This window comes from Limtongia smithiae, assembly GCF_038497785.1.
Source record: "Limtongia smithiae strain NRRL Y-17922 unplaced genomic scaffold V1518scaffold_14, whole genome shotgun sequence".
NCBI classification, from domain to species: domain Eukaryota; kingdom Fungi; phylum Ascomycota; class Lipomycetes; order Lipomycetales; family Lipomycetaceae; genus Limtongia; species Limtongia smithiae.
In genome coordinates this window covers 1-24,189 of record NW_027117635.1, presented here as the reverse complement: position 1 = coordinate 24,189, position 24,189 = coordinate 1, and the positions used below count along the sequence as shown (strand labels likewise).

The 24,189-nt window shown below is 55.2% G+C and overlaps 10 protein-coding genes across 10 annotated transcripts; 7 read left to right on the top strand and 3 right to left on the bottom strand.

The window, feature by feature from the left end:
• The first annotated feature begins 51 nt into the window (after positions 1 to 51).
• V1518DRAFT_422424 (uncharacterized protein) lies at positions 52 to 1,262 on the top strand. Its single transcript, XM_066905458.1, has one exon. The coding sequence runs from the start codon at positions 106 to 108 to the stop codon at positions 862 to 864; it is 759 nt and encodes a 252-aa protein (XP_066757311.1). The 5' UTR covers positions 52 to 105; the 3' UTR covers positions 865 to 1,262.
• A 90-nt stretch (positions 1,263 to 1,352) lies between these two features.
• On the top strand, positions 1,353 to 2,443 carry V1518DRAFT_407465 (uncharacterized protein; the record flags this gene model as incomplete). Its single annotated transcript, XM_066901997.1, has 2 exons — positions 1,353 to 1,475; positions 1,529 to 2,443. The coding sequence occupies 2 exons, from the start codon at positions 1,353 to 1,355 to the stop codon at positions 2,441 to 2,443; spliced, it is 1,038 nt and encodes a 345-aa protein (XP_066757310.1).
• A 675-nt stretch (positions 2,444 to 3,118) lies between these two features.
• Positions 3,119 to 4,404, bottom strand: V1518DRAFT_422419 (Alpha/beta knot methyltransferase). Its single transcript, XM_066905457.1, has 2 exons — positions 4,085 to 4,404; positions 3,119 to 4,036 (listed from the first exon to the last, which is right to left on the bottom strand). Exons 1-2 carry the CDS (start codon positions 4,358 to 4,360, stop codon positions 3,560 to 3,562), a joined length of 753 nt encoding a protein of 250 aa, XP_066757309.1. The 5' UTR covers positions 4,361 to 4,404; the 3' UTR covers positions 3,119 to 3,559.
• Positions 4,405 to 4,772: 368 nt separating this feature from the next.
• Positions 4,773 to 6,721, top strand: V1518DRAFT_377622 (uncharacterized protein; the record flags this gene model as incomplete). The annotated part of the gene is made up of 2 exons (XM_066901583.1): positions 4,773 to 5,432; positions 5,483 to 6,721. The coding sequence occupies 2 exons, from the start codon at positions 4,773 to 4,775 to the stop codon at positions 6,719 to 6,721; spliced, it is 1,899 nt and encodes a 632-aa protein (XP_066757308.1).
• Positions 6,722 to 7,093: 372 nt separating this feature from the next.
• On the top strand, positions 7,094 to 8,953 carry V1518DRAFT_422417 (Alpha/Beta hydrolase protein). The gene has a single exon (XM_066905456.1). It carries the CDS (start codon positions 7,134 to 7,136, stop codon positions 8,679 to 8,681), a length of 1,548 nt encoding a protein of 515 aa, XP_066757307.1. The 5' UTR covers positions 7,094 to 7,133; the 3' UTR covers positions 8,682 to 8,953.
• A 62-nt stretch (positions 8,954 to 9,015) lies between these two features.
• Positions 9,016 to 10,491, top strand: V1518DRAFT_377765 (uncharacterized protein; the record flags this gene model as incomplete). Its single annotated transcript, XM_066901589.1, has 1 exon — positions 9,016 to 10,491. The coding sequence occupies one exon, from the start codon at positions 9,016 to 9,018 to the stop codon at positions 10,489 to 10,491; it is 1,476 nt and encodes a 491-aa protein (XP_066757306.1).
• Positions 10,492 to 11,622: 1,131 nt separating this feature from the next.
• On the top strand, positions 11,623 to 13,716 carry V1518DRAFT_119866 (general substrate transporter). Its single transcript, XM_066900691.1, has 4 exons — positions 11,623 to 11,846; positions 11,902 to 11,979; positions 12,028 to 12,113; positions 12,167 to 13,716. Exons 1-4 carry the CDS (start codon positions 11,791 to 11,793, stop codon positions 13,543 to 13,545), a joined length of 1,599 nt encoding a protein of 532 aa, XP_066757305.1. The 5' UTR covers positions 11,623 to 11,790; the 3' UTR covers positions 13,546 to 13,716.
• A 97-nt stretch (positions 13,717 to 13,813) lies between these two features.
• V1518DRAFT_422413 (cytochrome P450) lies at positions 13,814 to 16,166 on the bottom strand. Its single transcript, XM_066905455.1, has 3 exons — positions 15,343 to 16,166; positions 14,613 to 15,291; positions 13,814 to 14,563 (listed from the first exon to the last, which is right to left on the bottom strand). The coding sequence occupies exons 1-3, from the start codon at positions 15,673 to 15,675 to the stop codon at positions 13,965 to 13,967; spliced, it is 1,611 nt and encodes a 536-aa protein (XP_066757304.1). The 5' UTR covers positions 15,676 to 16,166; the 3' UTR covers positions 13,814 to 13,964.
• Positions 16,167 to 21,398: 5,232 nt separating this feature from the next.
• On the top strand, positions 21,399 to 22,323 carry V1518DRAFT_119836 (GAF domain-like protein). The gene has a single exon (XM_066900690.1). The coding sequence runs from the start codon at positions 21,616 to 21,618 to the stop codon at positions 22,234 to 22,236; it is 621 nt and encodes a 206-aa protein (XP_066757303.1). The 5' UTR covers positions 21,399 to 21,615; the 3' UTR covers positions 22,237 to 22,323.
• Positions 22,251 to 24,015, bottom strand: V1518DRAFT_422402 (uncharacterized protein). The gene has a single exon (XM_066905454.1). The coding sequence runs from the start codon at positions 23,980 to 23,982 to the stop codon at positions 22,411 to 22,413; it is 1,572 nt and encodes a 523-aa protein (XP_066757302.1). The 5' UTR covers positions 23,983 to 24,015; the 3' UTR covers positions 22,251 to 22,410.
• Between the last annotated feature and the right edge of the window lie 174 nt (positions 24,016 to 24,189).

The following is a 24,189-nucleotide window of genomic DNA, read 5'->3' as shown; positions in this document are numbered from 1 at the left end:
CGGGCGCCGCTGACATTCTGAGGGTTTTGCTCCGTGTACGGATTGTTTACAGCGCGACACGTCCAAGATCATCACTTCTCTAGTAGATAATACTTTGTGCTGGAGATGGAGACGCTGTATAACGCCTCATTCTTAGTCTTCACTACTACACCACTCACCTACAGCGCGCTTGAGTCTTATAACTGCCACACTTACTTTTCCAGCCTGAAATTACAAGCTGCTCCGTATCTCAATGCCCCCAACGTACCGCGATACACCTCTCCGTCCGGATCGTGGACTGCTACAGCTGTTCCTAGCAGTGAAAATGCCGGTTTTGAGCTCTTTGTGCACAATATTGATTTATCTGGTCATAAATTCGCTATTGTGGCCTCATCGCCCGCGGAGCCAGGCGCACGGTTAGTCATACTCTCACGCGCGTCCAAGCAAATGCGCGAGGTGTTTACAACTTGGCTTGAGATGTATTTTGACATCAACGTCCGTCCAGCGTCGTTGTCGTCTGATTTTATATTGATTTTCATCGACGCCTATGTGTCGCAGTGCTACACAGAGCGAGAAGTCAGCGCCGTCGAGCTCGAATACTCCACCGGCATCGCGGAATGCCGTAGGATCACACTTGCGTTTGAAGCGACTGACACTATGCTACTTGTACAAGCTGGTGAGCAACTGTCGCACAGCCTGGAACGGCATATTGAAAACGTTTCGGGAATTCGTCTCGCTAAACTGGCAGTCAACAGAGCAGTCTGCGCTGGGGGGATTCTCTCAAGTGAGGGAAGAGTCAAATTCATTTCTGGACCAGCTGATGGATGGCGGGAAGCGTTTGTGAGTGAATGGATCGAGAAGCTCGTTTCGTACGTGCTACGGTGAAGCGTTGTCATCCGATCAAAGTCACCACTGATATTGCCGTTCCAGGCACACTAAGCGGCTTTAACGTACACATATGAGCCGATGCGGTTATTGGGATAGCACATATTTCAACCTGAGTCGCGAAATACGGTTATGCGATATCTCAGTTGAGCCTGCTACTCTTGCGCTTCTCGCCTGCGACGCGCACCCCCACATTCACACTGCGCAGTAAGCAGCCACAATTACGCTAATGACTTGAACGATCAAGCAATGTATTCTAGAGCAAGCCAAACTTGTAGATTTTACGACAATAGTCGGGCCTGACTTGATAAGAGGAGGTAGAGACGTGTCTCGCTCGGCATGACATACAGATTTCTGACCTCGAGGGAGTCGCGAACGCCGCACGAACTGTGCAACCCCTAAAAATATTGTTCATCCTCGACGCCCACCTTCCTCGCTAACTAACACCACGATCTTGCGGTTTACCTACCACTTCAAAACGCACAAGAATGACGTCAATTAAGCTATCCCGGCCAGTTGCCGACTTCCATGTCCACGTACGCGACGGAAAGATGATGGAGTTGGTCGTGCCAACAATCAAGCAGGGCGGTGTCTCTGTTGCTTATATTATGGTAACACTCTCGCTTTCGTTCTGTGCAGGGCTATTTCTGATGCATGACGATAGCCGAACTTGGTGCCACCGGTCACTTCCGTGTCCGACGCCGTCGCGTACAGGAGCCGCCTACAAGCCGTCGACTCTAGCATCACTTATCTCATGACGCTCTATCTCTCCCCCAAAATCACTCCCGAAGTCATCCACGAGGCCAAGAAGGCCGGTATTACCGGTGTAAAGTGCTACCCCGCTGGCGTCACTACCAACTCCGATTACGGTGTTGCCTCCTACGTACCGTACTACCCCACGTTTGCCGCGATGGAGGAGGAAGACATGGTTCTCAACCTACACGGCGAATGTCCGTCCATCGGACACATTCACGTTCTCAATGCTGAAGAGGAATTTTTGCCGACCCTGAAAGATCTCCACACACGTTTTCCCAAACTGAGAATAGTGCTCGAGCACTGCACCTCCGCCGCAGCAGTCCAGGCAGTCCTCGAATGCGGCCCGACAGTGTCCGCCACCATCACCGCACACCATTTATTCCTCACAATCGACAACTGGGCTGGTAACTCATTCAACTTTTGCAAGCCCGTCGCCAAGTTCCCCGATGACCGCGCCGCGCTGATCAAGGCCGCTACGTCGGGCAACCCGAAGTTCTTCTTTGGCTCCGACTCTGCGCCGCATCCAATTGTGAACAAGGAGAAGGGCAAGGGAGCCTCCGCGGGCGTTTTCACGCAGACTCTTGCCGCCGCATATGTCGCGCAGGTATTCGACTCCGTCGGCGCGATTGACAAGGTCGAAGGCTTCCTGTGCGAGTTCGGACGGGATTTTTACAAGATCGAGGAAATGGCACCATCGTTCAGCGTGACTCTAACGAAGACCGACACCGTGGTCCCAAACTTGCTTGGCGAGGGTCCCGGTGCGGTTGTCCCGTTCATGGCCGGCGAGACGCTGGGTTGGACAGTGAAGACCGAGGATTTATGAGCGCGACGACAACGAGGAAGAGCTTTTAGATTCCTGTGAATAAAGCGAATATTGTGTGACCTGAGCCGCGTGCGGCGTGTTCGAGCGCATCGAGATGGGTCTTAGAGTTTTAAGTTCCGTACTGCATTATCACTGACAGATCTCCCGGTTGCAGAAGGCGAAAGCGTGCTTTGAGGTATGCGACAGCAGTTATCACTCTCATTGGTGAATGCGGATATGCGGAGCCAAATGTGCCAGCTGAGCACGGATGCCAGATGCGTGGGTTAGTGTGGGCTCCAGGGTGGTTGGGGAATTGCTGCTCTAATGCGGTAATGCACTGGCTGCTTCTACATATGTGAGTTCGGTCGGTATTCGTACTCGCGCAGGCAGGTGCGGCTATAAAATATGTAACTATTGCGGTTGATGTTGCAGAAAAATGATCTACAGGGCAGTAACCATGCTCATGCTCTTTCAAGATAGTGCCGTAACTGTGCGAATCTCGGTAAAGGAATTTCATCTCCAGTAGTACGGCAGTATTTCTGATAGACCCAGCAGCCGATGATATGCGCACTACAGACTTGAGTCGTTCCGCATTGAATTCTGTGCACGATACCGCAGAGAACGGCGCAAGTCGCGTACATGAACGAAGTGCGCTCTGGCTTAGACAAGAGACCAACGCCAATTCCGCCTTATTTAGCGGCAGTGGGGGCATGGAGTGAAGCAGTAATGACGCAGTTGCAGATAGGTTTCATAAGACGTATGTCTACATTCATTTTGGAGCTTGCAAGAGGTGCTGACTTGAGCAGATAATGATGGATAACGAAGTGGCCGGACTCTTGCGAGATTGCCCAAGCTTTCACAAATACGACGGCAGTAAAGCATTTGTATCGACTCTAATTCACTACCTGCAGTTTATTGCCTTGACTAGTGCTCAGAAGATTACGTCGAAGATGTACCCTGTCATACTGTTTGGACGATAGGACGCCGGCATTTGTGGGAGCATTCTGTACGTTTTGGTAAGTTTTGCATCATAGCTCAAGACGTGACTTCAAATGCTACTATTCCAAGAATAATCAAGCAGATTAGAAGAACGAAGAAAAGCAGAGAACTCCATTCAAAAGACTATTATTACACGTATCACATAATCCCCCACGCGTCCTCGCAACCGTGACAGAATTTGCTGCACGCGACGGAGGCGGAAAGCGAATATTGCGAAACTCCGATCTTCTCGTCGACCCACTGATCCGCAAAGTCGTCGGCGCCGTGCGCCATGGCGCCCACAAAGACGCAAATACTCTCGTCCGGCTCTAGCGTGGTCACGTAGTCCTGCACGCGCTGTACGGGCGCGTCAGCGGAAAGTGTGATCTTGCGGCACTTCATGGGGAGGTGGTCTGTGATTGGATTTTTGATGACCTTGAGGAGTTTCTCTTGTGAGTTTACGGAGCGGATCGAGAGCTTGTGTAGGAGCTGGACCATCAAGCCTGAAAAGCGCTTGAATGTGCGAGGGATGCGGACGGTGGGGTTGACTTCGATGAGAACGTTCCTGGAGGTGAGGATATACACTTGGAGTTTTCCGGCCTTGTTCACGGGGGAGTCGAGCAGCGTGAGGAGGCACTGTTCGCGTCAGCAGGTGTACCTACAAAACCTCTCGAAATGGCGTACCTGGTGGGTGATATCCGGCCGCGCATCGGCTATGTCCCTCTGCATCCGCTTGAGCAGACCCTGGTGATCATCGCAGTTGAGCAATGCATAACGATCGCCCTGGGCGCCGTTACGGGACGGAATCTTGTGCGTCTCAAGACAGGCCTGGGTGAGCACGACGATGAGTCGCTGAGTATCCTTGTCGCGGGACGAGATGGGAGTAGCGGCCTCTGGGATGAACGTTGGCGGTTCGGAGTCGTCGTGCTTGCGGTGCGGGGTGGTTCGGAGTGGCGGCATGTTGTGTGTGGTGATTGGGGGTGTACGGTGGTCAGTTGGTAATGTGGAAGGCCATGAAAAAATTGGGCGTTGGGAGTTTTGCAGACCTTTCTCGCGTCGTTGCGATGGAGACGTCACAACCTCTCTTCGAGTAGTTGCAAAATGCTGTAAATACTCCGTGCACATCATGGCCGACGACGACTTTGACTTCGACGACGGGGACCTCGATGAGGACGACTTTCGTGAACTGGACAAAATCGAAGAGACCTACATTCAGAGTCAAGTCGTGTTCAACCACAGCCTAGCACCTGCACCGCCAGCAAACAAGGCACGAATCGAAGATGAAGTGCTTGTTCCGCGGGATTTTATGCGGATAGACGACGTGGAATTGGAAGATGCAGATCTTGAGTATGCAGCTGCTGCTGTTGAGCACATGACGCAGAATGAGGTGTTTGCTGGCAACACGGCTCGTGTGCAGCTGCAGGAACCTTCTGATTCTCGCGACCTACAAGCGGAGATCCAACAACTGCGCGCAAAAATGGAACAGATTTACGCAGAAAACGCCATTCTTCGTGCTGAACGAGATAAAACAGAGAGTCAGCTCCAAACCGTGACAGGCGAGATCTTGATCATTCGCGACCAACGACTACGCACAATGATTGATAATGAGCACCGTCTCACCGACATGCGCAGCGCACAAGCCTCTGAGCGTGAGAAAACACAGGCCGAGATCAGCGAGCTGCAACATGCGATCGCGACGCTGAACAACGAGAAACAGTTTATGCAGCAGGATCTCAAGGAAGCCCTGGACAAGCTGCGTACACGAGCGCAGAAGGAGCATCTTGAGGAAGGTGCACCGCTGAGTCCACGGAAAACCAATCGGAATCGTGATAGACTGAAAGACGGATTCGATGTTCTTTCGATATCGCCGCTGAAGAAGAGACGGAAGATGCTAGATTTCGATGTGCAGGAGAACATTCGCGCCGAAAGGGAGGATACGCAGCCGCCGCCACAGCGAAAGGAGGTTGTGGAGATTGTAAAGGAGGTGGAGGTGGTTAAGGAGGTAAAGGTGTATCTAGAGGACAAGTATGATGTAAGTTTCCTATGATTGTGGGTCATGGATTACTGGCTGACGCGACACAGTTCATAACATCGTTCCTGGGGCTGGAGGTCCGGCAAGGCGTTATTGCGCTGGACGTTCTCTCGAAATTCTCGACCGACGGAACCACCATATCCTCGACTATCATGAACTCACTCCAACGGTACGATAAAAGTTTACAAGAGATAATTGAATCGCTTATAGACTGCATACTCGATCTAATGATCCGCGAATACCGTAATGACAGCAACGAGCCGATCGCGACGCTATTACATATTCTCGAATTTGCAGTGTTTCATGGGCCAGACATAGTGTCTCTAGAGTACCTGCAGCGGATCGTCGTGCTGTTTCAAGAACTGGTGGTGAAACTTGAGAGGCAGCCGTCAGAGGCATGGAAAGCCGGGTTGAAGCTTTCGCTTGTGCTGTTTTTCGAGCGCATCGCAGGTACGGCGGATTCACGGGATGGCGACTATAGCAAGCACGATAATCGGATACTGGTGATCTGGAGATCGATGTCGAGCGAGGTTGTTTCGCGAATTCTGTCGAATTCTCAGTTTTGCGGGCAAGACGTGATGGCGCGCGCTATCGCGCACTCGATACTGCCGGACTCGTTTGGACCGATTGTCTACGGAGAAAATAACGCACAACGAACCATAGAAATGGAGCTGGTTGACATGCTAAGTTTTCTGCTTTTATCGCCGCCTGATTTTTCCAATGACGAATGCATGGACGGATCGCTGGGCGCAGTGCCAAGCGACGCAGTTGAGGTCCCGGCAGTGTACGATTTTGACGAAGACAAGGTCGCGTTTATGCTCGACGTGGTGCGCACGTTGCAGATGATCAGCCGGACGGATCATGGACATGCAGCGCTGGTGAGTGCTACGAAGCACGCGTCACGGCTGGCGTGCTTTGTGTCGGAGCAGCTTGATCGGTTGTATCAGAGCGACTACTTCGACGACGTAAAGGATCGCTGTGTGTTGATCTCCGCAACGGTACAACTCGTGCACGATATCGTATTTGGTACAGGGTCGCAGGGCGAAGAGCCCAACGAGCTACAGCGATGGGAACACTCGGGTGGTAAATCGCGACACGAACTTGTGGTGGGCCTAACGCGGATCGCATTCGCGGAAGGCGCCACGCTTCACACGTATTTCGATGAGCGCACTGTGGAGTGCGCGCGCAAGCTTGTGGGTGCTGGGCGGACGATACAAGATGTGAATGTGCTCTTCGTAGCAGTGAATGCGGACAGCGTTGATTCATCGATGGATGAGGAGGGCTGTTAGCGATGAGACGAGACATGCGCACGGCGGTTAGGGATGGGGATGGGGAGGTGGAAGTTGCATTTGGAGTTCTGGCATGGTAGAATAGCTGAGATGGCGGGTATGTGTTCGGGTTGCTGGCGCGTGTGGCGACGGGCTGGAGTGTATATAGCTGTAGTGAAGCAAGTCGAAGGCATTAAGGGCGGAGGCGGAGTAGTTAAGGGTCCTGGGCTGGGTATGTGGGTCTGAGTACAGATTAGCGAAGATCTCTGCGGGTTAGGTTAAGCATCAGGGGTAATCACGTGCGATTGCGCAAACACGCCGCCAACTCGCGTCAGAAGAATTTTTCGGCTTTGTCATTCAGCGCCTGAAGCTGGTGCTTCAGGCACTCGAGATCTTGCTCTTCTCATTTCTCATCACCCACGGGTTCACCACCATGGCCTCCCGCATCGCGCTTCCCCATTCGCTGCGCACAATCGCGACCCCACAGTGTCGTCGCGCCGTCTCCTCTGCAGCAGTTCGCAGAGCAGCCTCTGCAGCCCAACCACTGCCAAGCCAACCGCCCATCGCACCACCCTCTTCCGCACCTCCCACTCCTCCCACAGGTGGCAATGCGTCAGCGGCACGCAGCGGGCGCGCGCCGTCGAACCGCCCGCTGTCATTTCCGTGTCTCGACGTGCTCGAGCATCGCACTCAGTCGTTCGATTCCGGCCCCGAGCCGACCTACTCGCGCAACACGAGCGGGTACACAGTGTATCACGCGGTCGCGCCGCTGAGGCTCGATCACGGCGGGATCTTGCCCGAGTTTGATATCGCGTACGAGACGTGGGGAGAACTGAACACAGATAAGTCGAATGCGATATTGCTTCACACTGGGCTGTCGGCGTCGTCGCATGCGCACTCGAACACCCACAATCCCGCGCCAGGGTGGTGGGAGAAATTCATCGGGCCGGGGTGCGCACTTGATACCAACAAGTTCTTTGTGATCTGCACCAATGTTATCGGCGGCTGCTACGGGTCCTCGGGGCCGAGCTCGATTGACCCTTCCGACGGCGAACGCTACGCGACGCGGTTTCCGATCGTCACCGTCGACGACATGACCCGCGCGCAGCATAGATTGCTCGTCGACCACCTTGGCATCGCTAAGTTGCATGCGTCCGTCGGCGCCTCGATGGGGGGCATGCAGTCGCTCTCCTTCGGCACGCAATTTCCCGACGCTGTTGGTCGCATCGTGTCTATATCCGGCTGCGCGCGCTCGCACCCGTATTCGATCGCTATGCGCCACACGCAACGGCAGGTGCTCATGGCGGACCCGAACTGGAAACGCGGGTTCTACTACGACGCGGTCCCGCCTCATGCTGGCATGAAACTCGCGCGCGAGATTGCGACCATCACGTACCGCTCCGGACCAGAGTGGGAGCAACGCTTCGGGCGCAAGCGCGCAGATCCGCGTAAGCCGCCAGCGCTATGTGCGGATTTCTTGATCGAGACGTATCTGGATCACCAGGGCGAGAAGTTTTGTCTTGAATACGACGCGAACTCACTGTTGTACGTGTCGAAGGCTATGGATCTGTTTGATCTGTCGCTCTCGCGTCGCAATGCGGCGGTGCAGACACGTGCAATGCTGCAGCAGTCGAATGTGGAGCCTGCGACTTGTGCGCTGCCACGGAACCCGTACGAGGAGCAACCCGAGGACAGCGGCGACCTGCACCAGCTTAGTTTCGACGAAGCGCGCGCTGATCTCGTCGACGGCATGCGGATACTCAAAGACATTCCTGTGTTTGTCCTCGGTGTGGAATCCGATATCCTATTCCCATCGTGGCAGCAGCAAGAGATTGCTGATATCTTGAAAGAAGGCGGAAATGAGAGCGTGCAGCATGTGGAGCTTGGTTCGGACGTAAGCTTGTACGGACATGACACGTTCTTGCTATCGCTCAAAGACGTCGGCGGCCCTGTCAAGGCTTTTTTGGAGAAGAGTATCTGATTTGGTGGTGCGCTTTGCTACACGCAGAACTTCGATATGGTTACTGCAATGCATGGTTATGATTTCGCATTTGTTACGGTTACACTGAAGGGGTTGGCACTCAAAACGGGGTATAAAAGATTTAATTATGAGGGCAATGCGGCATTCCCGCGAAAGCTCTGGAGTTTAGAGATTTGTTTTTGGTTTTAGTTAAGATGTCATGTTCTGTCTCTTAAAGGTTCGTGCCTGAAGAGGGTTCGCATAAGTGACGTAGTTAAGCCGCAGGGGAGGCGAGTAAAATTTCGTGATGCTCACCGGCAACCACAAGCGCGGCGGGAATGCGAACACTCTCACCATGACCTGGGATCGAAAATTGATAGTACTGGCCGCGCTGGTGTTGGCGACAGCGTCATCAGTTACGTCTGTGTTTGGAACGCTTGCGTATCAGTCTTATGACCGGAAACGCAAGCTCGCGGCACTGAAGGCCGCGATAGGGCCGGACAGTGACGACAGGGTCACGCCGAGCATCTCGCGCACCGTGTCGCAGGACGATGAGATTCACACGCGCGTTGAGAGGCTGAACGAGTATGGCATTCCTGCGGCACACGCGCGAGAGGTCGGGCTCGGCACGATTCCGGAGGACTACGAGGGGAAGAAGGAATGGGACCCGGTGCTGATTGACGAGCAACTGGCGCGGAATCGGATTTTTTTAGGCGACGAAGGACTCGCAAAAGTGCGGAAGGCGTTTGTAATTGTGGTTGGATGTGGAGGCGTTGGCAGTTGGGCTGTGACCATGCTGGTGCGGTCGGGGGTTGGAAAGCTGCGGATCATTGATTTCGACCAGGTCACGCTGTCGTCGCTGAATAGGCATGCGAGCGCGACGCTGGAAGACGTGGGAATACCCAAGGTTGAGTCGTTGCGGCGGTTTTTGGAGAAGGTCGCGCCGTGGGTGGAGGTTGAAACGCATATCGAGTTATGGCGGAAGGAGAGCGCAGCGGAAATGTTGCGGGGGACACCGACGATTGTGGTGGATGCGATTGATAATATTGATACGAAGGTGGACTTATTAGAGTACTGCTATCGCAATAGGATCGAGGTGATCTCGGCCATGGGCGCAGGTTGCAAATCCGACCCGACGCGCATCCAGATTGGGGATATCTCGGGGTCTATCGAGGACCCTCTTGCCCGGGCAACGCGACGACGGCTGCGGATGCGGGGCATCACGACTGGGATTATGACTGTGTTTTCCTCGGAAAAGCCAGCGCCGGATAAGGTGACGCTGCTACCGCTCGACCAGAAGACGTTTGAGAAGGGCAAGGTCGATGAGCTGAGCGTGCTGCACGATTTCCGTGCTCGGATCCTGCCGGTACTGGGTACCATGCCGGGAATGTTCGGGCTCGCTCTCGCGACGCATATCATTACGCACATCGGCGGTTACCCAGTGGGCGAGTACATCATCGGACGCAACCGCGTCAAGACGTACGACTCTGTGTTGCACAACCTCGCGGGGCAAAAGATGCGGCTCGAAGGCTCGCAGAAGCTACCGCTCGATATGGACGATGTTGGGTACATCATCGAAGAGGTCTTCCGTGGGAGATCTGTCGTGTCGCGCGAGGCGGGAGGAAACCGTGTCGCGCTGACCAAGTGGGATCCGGCTGGAGACTGGACTTCGAAGAATGTCGTGCTGATGTCGAAGGAGGAGGCGAAGGTGCATGAGGAGCGCGTGCTCAAAGGCGGCACGCGGTTGGAGGACGCGTATCCCCCGGAGGTGCACGAGCTTGTGCGGAAACGGTTTGAGGAGGAGAAGTGGTACAGCAGGTTTAGAGAATGATAATGAGCATTCGGACGTGTTGTAGCACGAATCCGGATGCGGACCGCATGGCGGGGCCAGAAGGTGAGGGCTGGAGACTGCCTCAAGTCGCAGGTGATTTCGCGCACAGTGCTACGGCGGTCCGCGACAGAACCTCGCGCAAGACCGGAGAGGAAGGATCGGTATAAGATGACCATGGATCGCCGCTCTCGACGAGAGGGATATATATCATGGAGCACCGTCTTCGCAAACTTCGCGGTCGGCAACTTTCCTTAGCACCATCATTTGCACACCCACTTCTTCGTCCACGCACTGCTGGGGTCATGTCGAACAAAAGCAGTAGTAACCACCCGGCCGATGGCACACAGAGCCAGAGCAGGAGCCAGAACAGCAGCTACAGCCACTATCGCAGCGCAAGCATCGGCCGACGCAACAGCATCTTCTTCACGACTCTTGAACTCCCCGGGGACGCGAACGCGATGCAGCTCGTCAAGGAGACGCGGGAGGTCTCACGTCGCAATGAGGAGCTCGAGCGACAGCACGAAGCCGATGAGATCGAGCTGCGGCGGCTGCGCGGCACGGTTCTGCAGATGCACGACAAGACGAAGCGTCTTGAGAAGGAACTCGTCGAGGCAACACGCGCGCTGGACGCCGCGAGCGGAGAGCGTGAACAATTGAAGGGCAAGTGTTTTGACTTGCAGAGCGACAAGCGGCTGCTGTTGACACTGTTTACGGAACGGCGCCGCCGGTAGGAGTAGCTCGGAGTGAAATGCAAGGCGCGGTTCGCGATATTGGAGGCGTCGCCGATAAGGCTGCGCGGCGACGTCACCGTGCGGCGTGCGCGTCAGTTGCCGCATAAGGACGGCACGGCTGGTCAATGTTTGCGTGGTTGTGCCGCAAGCGCGCTGTCCGTGCGCCCTCAGACTTATCGCGCGTACTGAGCCTGTTCTGCTCGGTCGCAAGCAGCCACTTCATGGCGCGAAAGGCGAAAGAAGGGCAAGCCGCTTCAGCAACAGGACAGAAACAGTCTTGAGAGCAAAGCTTCAATTGTTTGTACCAGTAGAATAATCCACAGCGCTGCGCAGCCACAGCCATCGACCCACACGTGACTGCGTGCCGGCGCGCTCCCAATCTTGCTTCCCCGGTCGCGCGCAGCTGCCTTTGCTGTTCTTTCTCCGCCGTCACGACTTGCGTCCGCTTCCTTCCCGCACTGCGCACGCCCAGCTCACCTATCCCACACTAAACGGCCGCCGCTGTCCTTCGTTCTGCGCGGCACATCGCCAATTGCCTGTTTATCCTTCCGCATAGACCTGTTGCACCATGGACGCCAGCAGTGGTGTCCGGAAGTCCTCCTCCCTGACGGGCAAGGCTCTTCTGTATGCCGTTCTCGTGCTCTGTTGTATTGTATATATGTATGGCTAATTTGGACAGATACTTTACGTCTATCTTCGTCTCTCTCGGCGTGTTCCTCTTTGGATATGACCAGGGCGTCATGTCTGGTATCATCACGTACGCCTCCTTGTTCGCCCCAGCATGCCGTGTACTAACAACATCCAGTGGACCGTACTTCTTGGAATATTTTGACCATCCTACCCGTGCACAGCTCGGCACCATGGTTGCCATTCTCGAAGTCGGGGCGCTCAGTACGTTCCATGTTACCCGTCTCATCCGCCTAGTACAATGCTAACCTGACCAGTCTCCTCCCTCATCGTGGGGCGTGTGGGCGACATCATCGGCCGGCGGAAAACAATTTTCTACGGCTCTATCATTTTCGTTATTGGGGGTGCATTCCAGTCGTTCTCGGTTGGCATGGATTCGATGATTATCGGCCGCGTGGTGTCTGGTTTTGGTGTCGGCATGCTGTCCACCATCGTGCCCGTGTACCAGTCCGAGATCTCGCCCGCGCACCACCGTGGCCGGCTCGCATGCATTGAGTTCACCGGTAACATCATCGGTTACGCGTCTTCAGTGTGGGTGGACTACTTCTGTAGCTTCATCGAGAGCGACCTCAGCTGGCGTGTTCCGCTTATCCTGCAGTGCTTTATGGGCGGATTACTGTGTGGTGGGTCGCTTATTATCGCCGAGACGCCACGATGGCTGCTTGACAACGACCACGACGCCGAGGGCATCATTGTGATTGCGAACCTGCACTCAGATGGCAACACTGAGGACCCGCGCGCGAAGCAGGAGTTCAACGAGATCAAAGAGAACGTGCTTATCATGCGCGCGGAGGGCGAGCGCTCGTACGCAGATATGTGGCGCAAGTACAAGAAGCGTGTGCTGATTGCCATGTCGTCTCAGATGTTTGCGCAGCTGAACGGGATCAACGTGATTTCGTACTACGCGCCGCTGGTGTTTGAGGAGGCCGGCTGGGCTGGTCGTGATGCAATTCTCATGACAGGTTTCAACGCGATTGTGTATGTGATGTCCTCGATTCCACCGTGGTTCTTGGTGGACCACTGGGGTCGTCGCCCGATCCTGCTCTCTGGCGCGCTGATCATGGCGTTCTCGCTTTCTATGATCTCGTACTCCATCTACATCGACGTCGCCGCCACCCCAGATATGACTGTGTTCTTCGTCATCATGTACAATGCCTTCTTCGGCTACTCATGGGGCCCGATCCCGTGGCTGTACCCGCCCGAAATCCTTCCCCTTTCTGTCCGTGCCAAGGGCGCGTCGCTCTCGACCGCAACGAACTGGGCGTTCAACTGGGTCGTTGGCGAGATGACGCCGGTGCTACAGGAGTGGATCGCATGGCGCTTGTACCTCGTCCACGCATTCTCGTGCGTGCTCTCCTTTCTGCTCGTGTACTTCGCTTACCCTGAGACCAAGGGTGTGGGCTTGGAAGACATGGACGCAATCTTTGGCGAGTTGCCATCGACGACGGCGACGCCCAGAGGCAACGACGACGATGAGGATCCGCTGTCCGAGGAAGAATCAGTGCTCGAGGCTACCGGCGACGAGCACGGCGCCTATCCGCGCGAGTCGCTCTCGTCTGTGTCGCCCCGAGCCTCTGAGGAGCAAGCCTTCATCTCAAGCTCGCCCGCCAAGCGGAGTCACGGTCACCAAGAGTAAAATCACACCAGTTACAACTACATATATACATTAGGTATGCATGGCGGAACGAAGCGAGTTAACAAGACGTATACTGTGTTTGAGCTCTTTTGTAAAACACATGGACGCAAGAAAATGGGTGTGTTTGAGAATTGGGGGTACGAGGAGGGTATAAACTCTAGGCATTTGGTTGTGTTTTTCTTTAACCATACTTCTTTGGCAAATTTGTGTTATTATTATGTGGGTTTCGCGCATGATTTTGTGTGGCTGTCATTTGTATCTCCCGCTGGTAGCTACGAGGGCGGAATGCGCCAAGAGATTTTAAAAAAATCGCCCGATTATAAATATAAACTGAGAATTACATGTCCAATAACTATATCTTACTCTCATCTGTATACTACTATGACGCCATAGCCGCGAAACCTGACCTATCCCCGGAACTACCAATCCGACAAACTCTGCACCTGCAGCGGCAGCCCGCCGATAGGTCGATACGTGATTATCGAAGTCCACTTAACTTCCTGTCCAGGTCTAAGCGAGAACTTAAATGACCCGATCAGAGATAGTAACAACGATTTAAATTCGAGTTCTGCGAACCGGCGCCCGATGCACGCACGGGGACCTTGCAGGAACGTCAAGAACGCCATGTTACTCAGCGTGGCAGTAGCCGGATCATCCCAGCGATCGGGTTTAAACTCAAGTGCATCTGGTCCCCAGAGCTCTCGTTTGCGATTCATGATCGCGGGCGAAATCATGAAGAAGGTGCCCTTCGGGACATGTTCGCCCGCGATGATGACGTCCTCGCTCGCCATGCGTGTTGTGTTCATCACGGGAGGCATCAGACGGAATACTTCACGGGTGACATTGTGTAGGAATTTCAGAGATTCGACGTCTTCGTGCGCGCGGATGCTGTCGAGTCCGTTCGGAAACGCGGAGCGAATTTCGGCGCGTAGGCGAGTTTGCAAGGATGGGTTCAGTGAGAGGTAGTACAGCGCGATGGTGACTGCTGCCGCGGTCGTTTCGTGACCCGCGACGAAGACTGTAGCGAGTTAGTGGTGAACCACAGAGTACCCGGATGCAGAACGTACAGGTCGTCAAGTGCTCGATCGCGGCCTCGACCGTCCACTCCTCGTTTCCCTCGGTGATCATGACACTAATAATATCAATATCCGCCTTCACATCCTTCTCCGACATCCCACCCCGGGCTTTGTATTTGGCGAGTTTCTTCTCAATCGCGTCGTACGCGAACTTGCGCACAATCATCTTTGATCTCCACAGATTCAAGTTCCCGCGCAACGGGATGTACCTAAAATACGGCACATGATTCTGCAGTAGTGATAGGAAAATGCTGCCTCGCTTGTTCTGCGTAAACAGTTTCCGGTACGCAACTGCGAGCTCGTTTTGCGGATCTTCCAGGGAATTGAAACTCAAACCGAGACCGGCGCTGTAGATAATATCCAGCGTCACTGCACTTAGCGTACTGTTGACATCGATCTCCGCGGTATCGGAGTAACCCCCTTCATAGACTCTGCGCCGGTAGAACTCGACAAGACGGCGTGATTCGCTTAAGAATACAGGCACCAGCGAGTTGATGTGTTGGTACGAGAACGCGGGCATCAACTGCTTGCGCTGGTGCTTGTGCACGTCGCCTTCCGCGAAAATAAGACCGTCGCCGAGGAACGAGCGAAATAGCTTCACAAATAGCGGCGGCTTCACAAAAGAGTAGCATTGCGACTGGAGTACTTCTTGGACCGCTCTCACCGAGATCTGTCAATGTTAGCATAACCATCTACAGATTAAAGAGAACAGTGCGCTCACAGGATAAACGCGCTCGCTATTCATAGTCCCGTATAACACCATCAAGTCCTGGCCCGACAACTCCTCCGCCCAGGCGAGCAACTGCGTGCCGTCCGGTGTCTTCACGCTCGTCGCGAAATCACCATACAACCAGTGCGGCGTGGCTGCGGGCCGCGGCAGCTTCCGCAGCGGCGACACGTAGAATGGGTAGATCCGAAACTTGTATATGCGCCTGCTGAGAAGGAGGACGATAAGGAGCGGGTAGAGCAGCACTGGTGGAATGCTGGCGACGGTGCGATTGTAGAGAAGCAGTGCGCCGGCAGCGCCGAGGGTGAGTACGGTCGAGGTCTCCATGTGGACAGACGATTTACACAGCGGCAAATGGACAATGAGCTCTGTTTGGGTCCGCGACGCGGATAGCGATCCACACAGAATCTCCGTATCCAGGAAAGATACTCAACTACCGCTGTATTCGCAACCAGCAAGAACAATGCAGACGCGACTGCACTTTGTCATCAATACTAAACATAGTTTCGCTGGCGATGCCGTCAGCAACTAGCAAATTCAACGAGCCGGATAGAGTTTGCGAGGAAGTTTTACTTCCTGGTTAGCCGAGCGTCCTGGTTAGCCGAGCGTGAACAGAGTTTTCTGAAACGTGATCCAGGACTGCATTTTCGCGTTGAATACGCCAGGGCAATGATTTTGTGCATGTGTGCACAGGCGTGGCAAAGAAGGCGCTCTCTTTAGGGTTCGCGTTCGACGTTGCATATGAAGTGCTTCGCGAACACGTATGCGTGGTGTGTCTTCGACGCGTGTTCGACGCGCGTAAGTTTAGTGATATGACAGAGCCGCCAGCTGAAGGCAACGCTTTGGTGAGCGTAACTGAACGGTCCATCTCAGCGCGCAGCGGGGAGATTTATCGAGCATCTCTATCTTGATATACCTGCTGATGGTGCGGTGCGCAGCGAATATGGAGACGATATGACCGCGGAAAGGAAGCGAAGTTTCGCAGTCGATTTCAACTTTCAGACGCAATATAGGAAATGATGAGAGGCTTTATCGGAAAATTTTATACTGTCATGCGTTTACTGTCTAAGCTGATACAAAGCTGACACGACTCAAATATCATCATTTGGCCGATTTACTCTCAGATCCCAAGGTTTTAAAGACAGAGTATGCGCTCTGATGCTCATGCGCTGCATGTGCTGTCGGGACCTGGACGACGGAGACATAGATGAACATGCTTCGGATCGCCCTCAGAAGAAGTACTTGCCACCATCCGCAATTCGTCGCCGTCCTTGCCCTCCACAGTATGTCATCATTGGAACTTGCGTGGCTGCGTTGACTAATAAATGCGACAAAATATTCGTCGATGTATGTATCAACTTGTTGAGCCACGATAAAATCCTAAACTTACGCGACACGCTGGATTTGTTTGCATATATCCCGAAGCACAGAATGATTTTGCTCAGAAGCCCTGGGATCTCTTTCGCAGTTTGGCGCTGGCTGCAGATTAGCTCCCACGATGAGTTCTTAACAAGTGGAATATCATTTTGGCTATTTGTTTTCTTGTCCTGCGACCAATATCGTTGCAGACTGCCACATGGACATACACGTTAGTCAATATAGCACGTACATACCTACTGAAACGCAACCACTTCTAAATTTACTTCATCTCATAGCGAATCCAAGTGCAATATTTATGAGAGTTGTTTGTCCGGCCTACGTCTATCCTCATGCGCCTAGTTCAGCATACAGCCGACACCCGGCCAAACGTCGGTTGCCATTCCAGCATGTTGCGTTATGGCAACGTCAATAAGACATGCCAGGTCAGTGCTCTCCGAAGCAGCAACACAGTACAGAATATAGATTTGTCACAGCCTTAATCAAACCGTCATAGAACGCGATCAGTGTGGAAATGTCCGTCGGTCTCGGCAAGAACTGCGCACAGGAATGCGGCCGGTCAACATTCTGGGATTTCCTCGATCCAGTACACCTGCTGGCCGGAACAGCGCATGCCAGATTAGTTTATACATGGATCCTGTAGAGAGCCACGCCGCGTATAGTGGACGTCATCGGTTTGGCGTATTATCGCGTACCTTCATCAAGGAAATTGCAGCCGACGTTGCTCGTGTGAGGTCGTGTGTAGAACAAGCTAGACCTGTAAAACGTCGTCGATTCGTCAAAAGTTTGGATGGCGAACCGCTGGCATGCGACTGGCGGCAACTCTCGTTCATTCCGCCAACTTTGCGAATAGCGCCGTCACTTCTCTATAATTGCGTGATCAACTTATCGCTGGATATGCGCCTTATACGGCGCGAATGTCTGTTCTCACTTTATGCACGAATACCTTATAGTGCCGCGGGGTGGCAGAGGTCAACTGTGTCTGCCCTGTGACAATTAGAGAGAAGTGCCGATATACAGTGAACTGGTCGGGAATCACCGGCGCAAAGGACATCTATAGAACCGACGATACAGTGCTAGAAATGATAATATTCCCACCGTGCTGATGAGTTTCGCTGTATTGTAGTGTTGTGCACCACGTACACTTGTGCACAAAATACGTATGTCTCGAGGGTTGGTCGAGGCAAAGTATCCATTCACTAGGTTATCAAGGGGTGCGCCTGCCACGTAATTTTGGGTGCTGCCCTTGTGAAATAGTTACTCTAGTTGATGCTTACGTATCTCGAAGCTCTTAGTTCGCCGAACGGCCCGTGAAGGCCAGGTCTTGGAGGCATGCCAAGGTCAGAGTGGTGCCAGTAAACTTCGCCGTGTCAAAATTCGCGGTTAATTGCTAGCTAACCGCGCGTTGAAGTCCCAGCAGTCTAGTCTGCCTTATGCCATGCTTACCGCACAGCCTGTAGGATCACCAACTCCCGAGTTCCGAAATCTGCTGCCCGCAGTCATTGCCAGAAGTGGTCGAAGACGGCCTGACAAGTGTGCATGGCAAGTAGATGCTAGCGCTTGTTTCTCCATCACCGGGCCCAACGAGCCCGGCCAAGTTGAAATCGGAAGCGGATTCCACGAACGTATGAATGCAGTCTAAGCACGCGCTATGCGAATTTAGCAGCAAGCCGCTAGCAGGGGTAGACTAGCACGGGAGTGTTTGGACTGTCTTTCCGCCAATCGAGCGCGCAGACCCGGTATTGGCAGAAGTCCACACTCTCTTTGTCATGTGCCTGACACCGCCAGGACGCGAGTGGGGGGGAACTCGAAAACGCCGCATACTGGCCCCGGCTTTTTTTCTGCTGAGGTCTGACCATTCCTAGAACAGTGCCGCGCACAAGCTTCTTTGAGATCAAACTCCCGCGGGGGGGAAGTCACAGAGTGTAATATCCCGCAACGAGGGGCATGGGGGGCCTGCAGGGCGGCGCGGCGGGAGAGTTAAGACAGGAACAAGAGCGTGCTGCAGTCCTCGACGACTTAACATGCAGCGAGAGTACTGCGTACGGCAAGTGCCGTACCTGACGTCACGCAGCACAGCGGTGAACACTACTCCGTCAGACTGGATCAACTCCAGCAAGCTTTCGCAGGGATACTGCAGTCGGCAACCGTACGCCGCTAGCCGCGCTGCTTCCAGCATCCTATATCATGCTTCCAGAGATCTCGCATATGTTATCAGTCGCTTTGTATGTGTCCTCCGGCAAGCATCCGTGCCCGCGCGGTATTCTGTGGCGCACGTGCACCGCCGCTCGTGCGATTCTGGACCTGGAAGGAGTCTCGACAAATGCATGCGGTATGCCAGAGTAGGCCTCGTTCTCCTCCTGCCGGCCGCATGGCTAGAGGGCATACCGTTGTCCACAGTTGCCAACCATATGGCCTCGGCGTGACACCTTCACCGTATCATATCAGGCGGCGTATATCCGGCACCGTACGCACACGTCATCCGTGATACGTGACAACTGTCGGTCAACCTAAGCCCAGCCCCAGCGCAACAGCTTCAGCGCAGGTCAAAGATCGTTACGCCCAGATAGGAGCTCAAACCCTGGTGATTTTGTGCAGAGATCCAGATCATGGCACTAAACTTTTGGATCAGAGAACTCGTTGCCGTGCCTGTTATGCCGTGCGTGCTCTGATCTCCGAGGCACTTCGTTAAAGTTTAAAGTGCTCAGTCACGCGAAATTGATTTCACATTTCGCAGTCATTTGGGTACCGACGCAGCAGCAGCTATTACCAGATTTTCAAAAAAAAATACTTTATCGATTTTCACAGTTCACACAGGCATGCACCCAAATATTTTGCGCGCACGACACAAACTTCGCACCTCTCCTGTTTAAAGAACAACGGCTTTTAATGGCCGTGTCGCCTGGCGGCCTCGTGCGAAATTACAACGTCTACACAGAAAACGGTTTAGAAAGCTAAATTGTCTTGGCGCTTTATGCGAATGTGGCAGACATTCTCCCAACGCTACGTTATCGCGTTGGGATTCTTGGCTGACAATCTGACATGCATGGTGAGATGACGAGTTTAGCATGCGGTCGCCGGGTATCGGCCGAGATGAACAGCTATTAACTACAGCTAATACTTCACAATATGAACGAAAGCGAATGACGGGCGGGAGCATCGCAGATCAGATTGACAGAAGATGTGCATTAATTGGAGCTGCTGTAATAACCTCTTGTTCCTGATGCATACGGACAGTTCATATAACTTGGAGCAGAAACTGCTGAGATGAGAAAGGAACAGCGTATTTCCCGGCTCTGAACGCGGCCCGTCGAGTTCACACGCATGACCCATGTATGCCTAGCCAGAGCCGCCGGCTACAACGCTCGTCTCCGTAAAAAATGAGCATTGTGAAGTCTAGTTGCTTACACAGAACAATATTGCGCAGTGGGTCGGCCGTTAACGTTGTGGGACCGGCGTTGGGCTGGGGACCGCTAGAAACGTCCTTCGAGCGGCAGCTATGCGGTTTTGGCACTCTACGGCGCATAGTCAGGCGAAGAAGTTTCTTTGATTGACGGACGTTTCGCAGGCGCCGCAAAGTGTAACTACAAGCATGCAGAGTCCATGCGGTACAAATATGAGACAGAAGAATACGCGTATACTATGCGCTCACGCCACGATAGAGGTGGCGGCTGGCAATGCACGTGTCAGTTGCCGATTCATGCTACGACGATGGCACAGTCGCAGTTAGGGACAGCAGCAGCAGCAGCAGCAGACAGTTTCGTTTATCAATAATCATAGAGAACGTCGAGTATCTATCTGCCTGCAGTCAGTGACGGGCTGTCTTAATTTTGGGGAGCTCGAGGCCCGTCAGCCCCTGAACGAACTGGGAAGTGACGTGTCGTCCTAGTAGCTAGATTTGCACAGAAGAGAATCGACCAATCTGCGCACGGCCCCGTCGCCGTCTTCGTCACTGGGCGCTATCTCTGCAATCTGCATTATGTATTCCGTCATCCACTCACGACGTGTCTGTGGCAGTACACAGTATTAATAGCGACCGTGGGCCAGCACAGAGTAGCGTCCGGCAGCAGCTGTCTCAGGTGTGGCAGTTCCAGTGCGTTCCTGACGAATGGCGGTCGGCGGGAGAAGATCAACAGATAGACCCTGCAGATTCGTGATGCACTAGTCCCTACTCTTGGCGACGGTGCAGGGGCGGCCTGCCGTATGCGAGGTCCTACTTCTGACTCACGGCCAGTGCCTCGGCGAGTCCGGCAACGGGATGTCTGCTGCCGCTGGCGCTGCCGCTGCAGCAGCGCCTGCGGTGCGAGCTCACGATACCCACTAGGGACACATGTGAATTCAGCCACTGACCGCAAATGTCCGACCAACGTGTGACTCGCTGCTACCCGCGAATCATAGGCCGGCAGCTTCTTCAGCGGGATTGGTGCTCGACCCACCGAGCTGTGCGTATAGGACATAACCACCAAGTCGTTCGTGATCTTTACGCCGCTGGCCGACCGGCGCGACGGCTCTCTCCCGCCGTCTTCCACGCCCACACAGTCATTAGTCGCCGGCCCGTCGTCACACCACGGCCGGACACTTCTACTCTCAGTAGTTCTTGCTGCCGTGTTCACGTCGTGTTACGCTTCGCGCCCAACTCAGACCTTGGCGTTGATCGCCCTGGCCTTTGCCCAGTACGCACACCTGACCCGTGACCGCGGCGGACGGAACATGCCGCGCGGAGTTCGGAGTTTCGGCGAGCTCTCGCGTAACTGACGTTCCTCGTGACGTCGAGTTGTGCTTCGTTCACAACCACTGGCGGCATACGCTTGACACTGTGTATCCGCATTGTCACATGCAAATCGGCGCCTCCCCTGCCCCCGCAGCGCAGCACCCCCCGCCAGCGACATCATGACTAGCACACCGCCTGCAGTCGGTTCTGCTGCCCACGACAAGGATCCCGACAACGCCGCTTCGACCAGCGCTGCCGCGTCGGTCACAGCCAAGCACCACGCCGACAATGCCGACTTTACGTCCGTGTCAACGTCCACACCGGCCATCTACGCGCAAGCACTTGACGCTGCGCGCGCGCTTTTCGAGTCCCAGACATTCTGGCCCACCAACCTCGCCAACGCGGCGTCGCTGCTGTGGTATGCGCTGGCCGCGGCCGACAAGCACGTTAACTGGACCGGATTCTATGTGAACTCGCCCGAGCGGCCCGAGGAGTTCCTTCTTCTCGGCCCCTTCATGGGTAAGGTGGCATGCCAGACGATCTGCATCGGCCAGGGAGTCTGTGGGACTGCCGCCGCGGCGCGGGTCACGCAGGTCGTGCCCGACGTCGAGCGGTTCCCGGGACACATTGCGTGCGACGGCGAGACGAAGAGCGAGGTGGTTGTGCCTTTGATCGATCGCAACGATCTCGTCCGCGGTGTGCTGGACGTGGATTGCACGGTGCTGAATGGATTCGACGCTGAGGACGTGCTCTTCCTCGAGCAGTTCGCGCATTTGTTAACTCGCAGTTGCGATTGGTAGGAAATTAGTCATAGTTAGATCCAATGCAGCATGTCATCTGAACCAATTGCTGATATATCTGTATTCATAAACTAAACTGTATAACTTATGCAAATTATAGAGATGCATGTAAAACACCGAATGTCCCCGCATGGGTGTAGCAGCTTGGAACTCGCTGCAACAGCGACTTCGTCATTACTGATATCGCGAAGGGTTGTGGGGTGGGGTAGGTGAGTATTGTTGTTGCTGCTGCTGCTGCTGCTGCATGTGATAGTAATGCTGTTGTTGCTGTTGCTGTGACTGCGGTGGCGGCTGTGGATGCTGCGACTGATGCTGTTGCGGCTGCATCGGCTGCTGTTGTTGCTGCATGTGCATCTGCTGGCTGTGATAGTACGCCTCCGCTTCCGACATCGGTGGCTGACTCTGTCGACTCGCCTGCGATTCCGCGCCAAGAGACGATGCTCTGTTGCCGTTCATGTTCTGCTTCTTGACGAGCTTCGCGTGGTGCAGTCCGCACGCGTTGCACAGCGTGCGCGCGCCGTCCGGGCCGCGTCGCCATTCTGGCGTCTCAGAGATACCGCACTGGTGGCATCGGCTCGGCTGGCTTCCGCGAACGCGCTTCTTGGAGATCTGGTTCTCAGTTGGCGAGACGACCGACGCCGCCTGCTGCTGCATGGCCTGCACTGCACCCCCGCCATCCACATGCACCATGCCATTCGGATGCGGTGCCACGTATCCTTGCAAGCTGTCGCCCTCGTAGAAACCGGGGCTCTGTGTGTAGCCGGAAAAGACAGTGTTCTGGCGGTAAGTTGCATCCGCCTCGATCGCGTCGCGCCAGGATTGCAAAAACCGCACGTTCTCCTGCGCGCGCCGTAGAATGTCGTCGATCATGGATAATGGGTTCTGGGCCAGCTGTGGCATATGTGCATGCTGCCGCGCCGCCGACTCCTCGGTCTCGAAGGCACAGGTCGGCGACAGCGGAAATGGCGAATCTGGAAGGTGACAGCCGTTTCGCGTGACAAAGTGGTATATGTGTGAGGAGTTCTCTTGCACGCGCTCGATGCTCCGGCGCTGCTCGGCGGTGCTTCGCGCGTGGTACACCGCATCGGTGTGGCCGGACTGGGAGTCCCGCTCGTAGTTCGTCGTTACGATGGGTTCGCTGTAGCTCCGCTGCTCGTTCTCCGGCACCTGCTGCTGGTAAACCTGCTGCCGTGCGGGCCGCTGTTGGGGCTGGTGCGACATGGGCTGCTGCACCTGCGAGGGGCGCAGGGCCCGCCCGAGGAGCGGCGAGCTGTGCGACGGCGGCGGGGCGGGCGATGGGGGCAGGCTCGTCTGCACTGGAGCCCCTGACGGAGACACGATAGGACGCAGCACGTCTGGCATGCCGCGCGGCTGCTGGTGATGGTGGAGGTACTGCTGAATGGGGGGCGGAGGCGAGACATAGTCGCTACGGGTGTAGCTCACCCACGCGGCGGGGTCGGACGAGCGCTGGAGCGACAACGTCGCGGCGATGGGCGGCAGCTGCGAGGACGACCGGAGGTCCGGCGCGCCTGGGCGCGGAAGGAGGGGCAGCGGTCCACCCTCGTGGGCGGGATCGGAGAAGGAAGTCATAGACTCGAAGGAGGGGAGTGCCGCGCGGCGCAGGTCCTGGGCGGAGGGCATCCTGGCGGGCCAGTCGCGGGGCTGTGAAGGAGAGGGTGCGGGCTCGACAGCGGCGATGGGGCGCAGGGGCTGGAAGGCCGGCGTCGCGGCATACAGGTCGTGCATAGTGGCGGGCAACAGCAGGATCCGCGGGAGGGTGGGGGGGGGGGGGGGGGGGGGGGGGCCGGGGGCGGGGGGGGGGGGGGGGGGGGGGGGGGGGGGGGGGGGGGGGGGGGGGGGGGGGGGGGGGGGGGGGGGGGGGGGGGGGGGGGGGGGGGGGGGGGGGGGGGGGGGGGGGGGGGGGGGGGGGGGGGGGGGGGGGGGGGGGGGGGG

Excerpts from the sequence above, each read along its gene's own strand:
- V1518DRAFT_119866 (XM_066900691.1), top strand. The coding sequence starts at position 11,791 with ATGGACGCCAGCAGTGGTGTCCGGAAGTCCTCCTCCCTGACGGGCAAG. Across the intron at positions 11,980-12,027 it reads GTCATGTCTGGTATCATCAC|TGGACCGTACTTCTTGGAAT; the intron begins GTACGCCTCCTT and ends AACAACATCCAG. Across the intron at positions 12,114-12,166 it reads TCTCGAAGTCGGGGCGCTCA|TCTCCTCCCTCATCGTGGGG; the intron begins GTACGTTCCATG and ends TAACCTGACCAG.
- V1518DRAFT_422424 (XM_066905458.1), top strand. The coding sequence starts at position 106 with ATGGAGACGCTGTATAACGCCTCATTCTTAGTCTTCACTACTACACCA.
- V1518DRAFT_422402 (XM_066905454.1), bottom strand. The coding sequence starts at position 23,982 with ATGCACGACCTGTATGCCGCGACGCCGGCCTTCCAGCCCCTGCGCCCC.
- V1518DRAFT_422417 (XM_066905456.1), top strand. The coding sequence starts at position 7,134 with ATGGCCTCCCGCATCGCGCTTCCCCATTCGCTGCGCACAATCGCGACC.
- V1518DRAFT_422413 (XM_066905455.1), bottom strand. The coding sequence starts at position 15,675 with ATGGAGACCTCGACCGTACTCACCCTCGGCGCTGCCGGCGCACTGCTT. Across the intron at positions 15,292-15,342 it reads ATAGCGAGCGCGTTTATCCT|ATCTCGGTGAGAGCGGTCCA; the intron begins GTGAGCGCACTG and ends TAACATTGACAG. Across the intron at positions 14,564-14,612 it reads GATCGAGCACTTGACGACCT|TCTTCGTCGCGGGTCACGAA; the intron begins GTACGTTCTGCA and ends AACTCGCTACAG.
- V1518DRAFT_119836 (XM_066900690.1), top strand. The coding sequence starts at position 21,616 with ATGACTAGCACACCGCCTGCAGTCGGTTCTGCTGCCCACGACAAGGAT.
- V1518DRAFT_422419 (XM_066905457.1), bottom strand. The coding sequence starts at position 4,360 with ATGCCGCCACTCCGAACCACCCCGCACCGCAAGCACGACGACTCCGAA. Across the intron at positions 4,037-4,084 it reads GGCCGGATATCACCCACCAG|TGCCTCCTCACGCTGCTCGA; the intron begins GTACGCCATTTC and ends TGACGCGAACAG.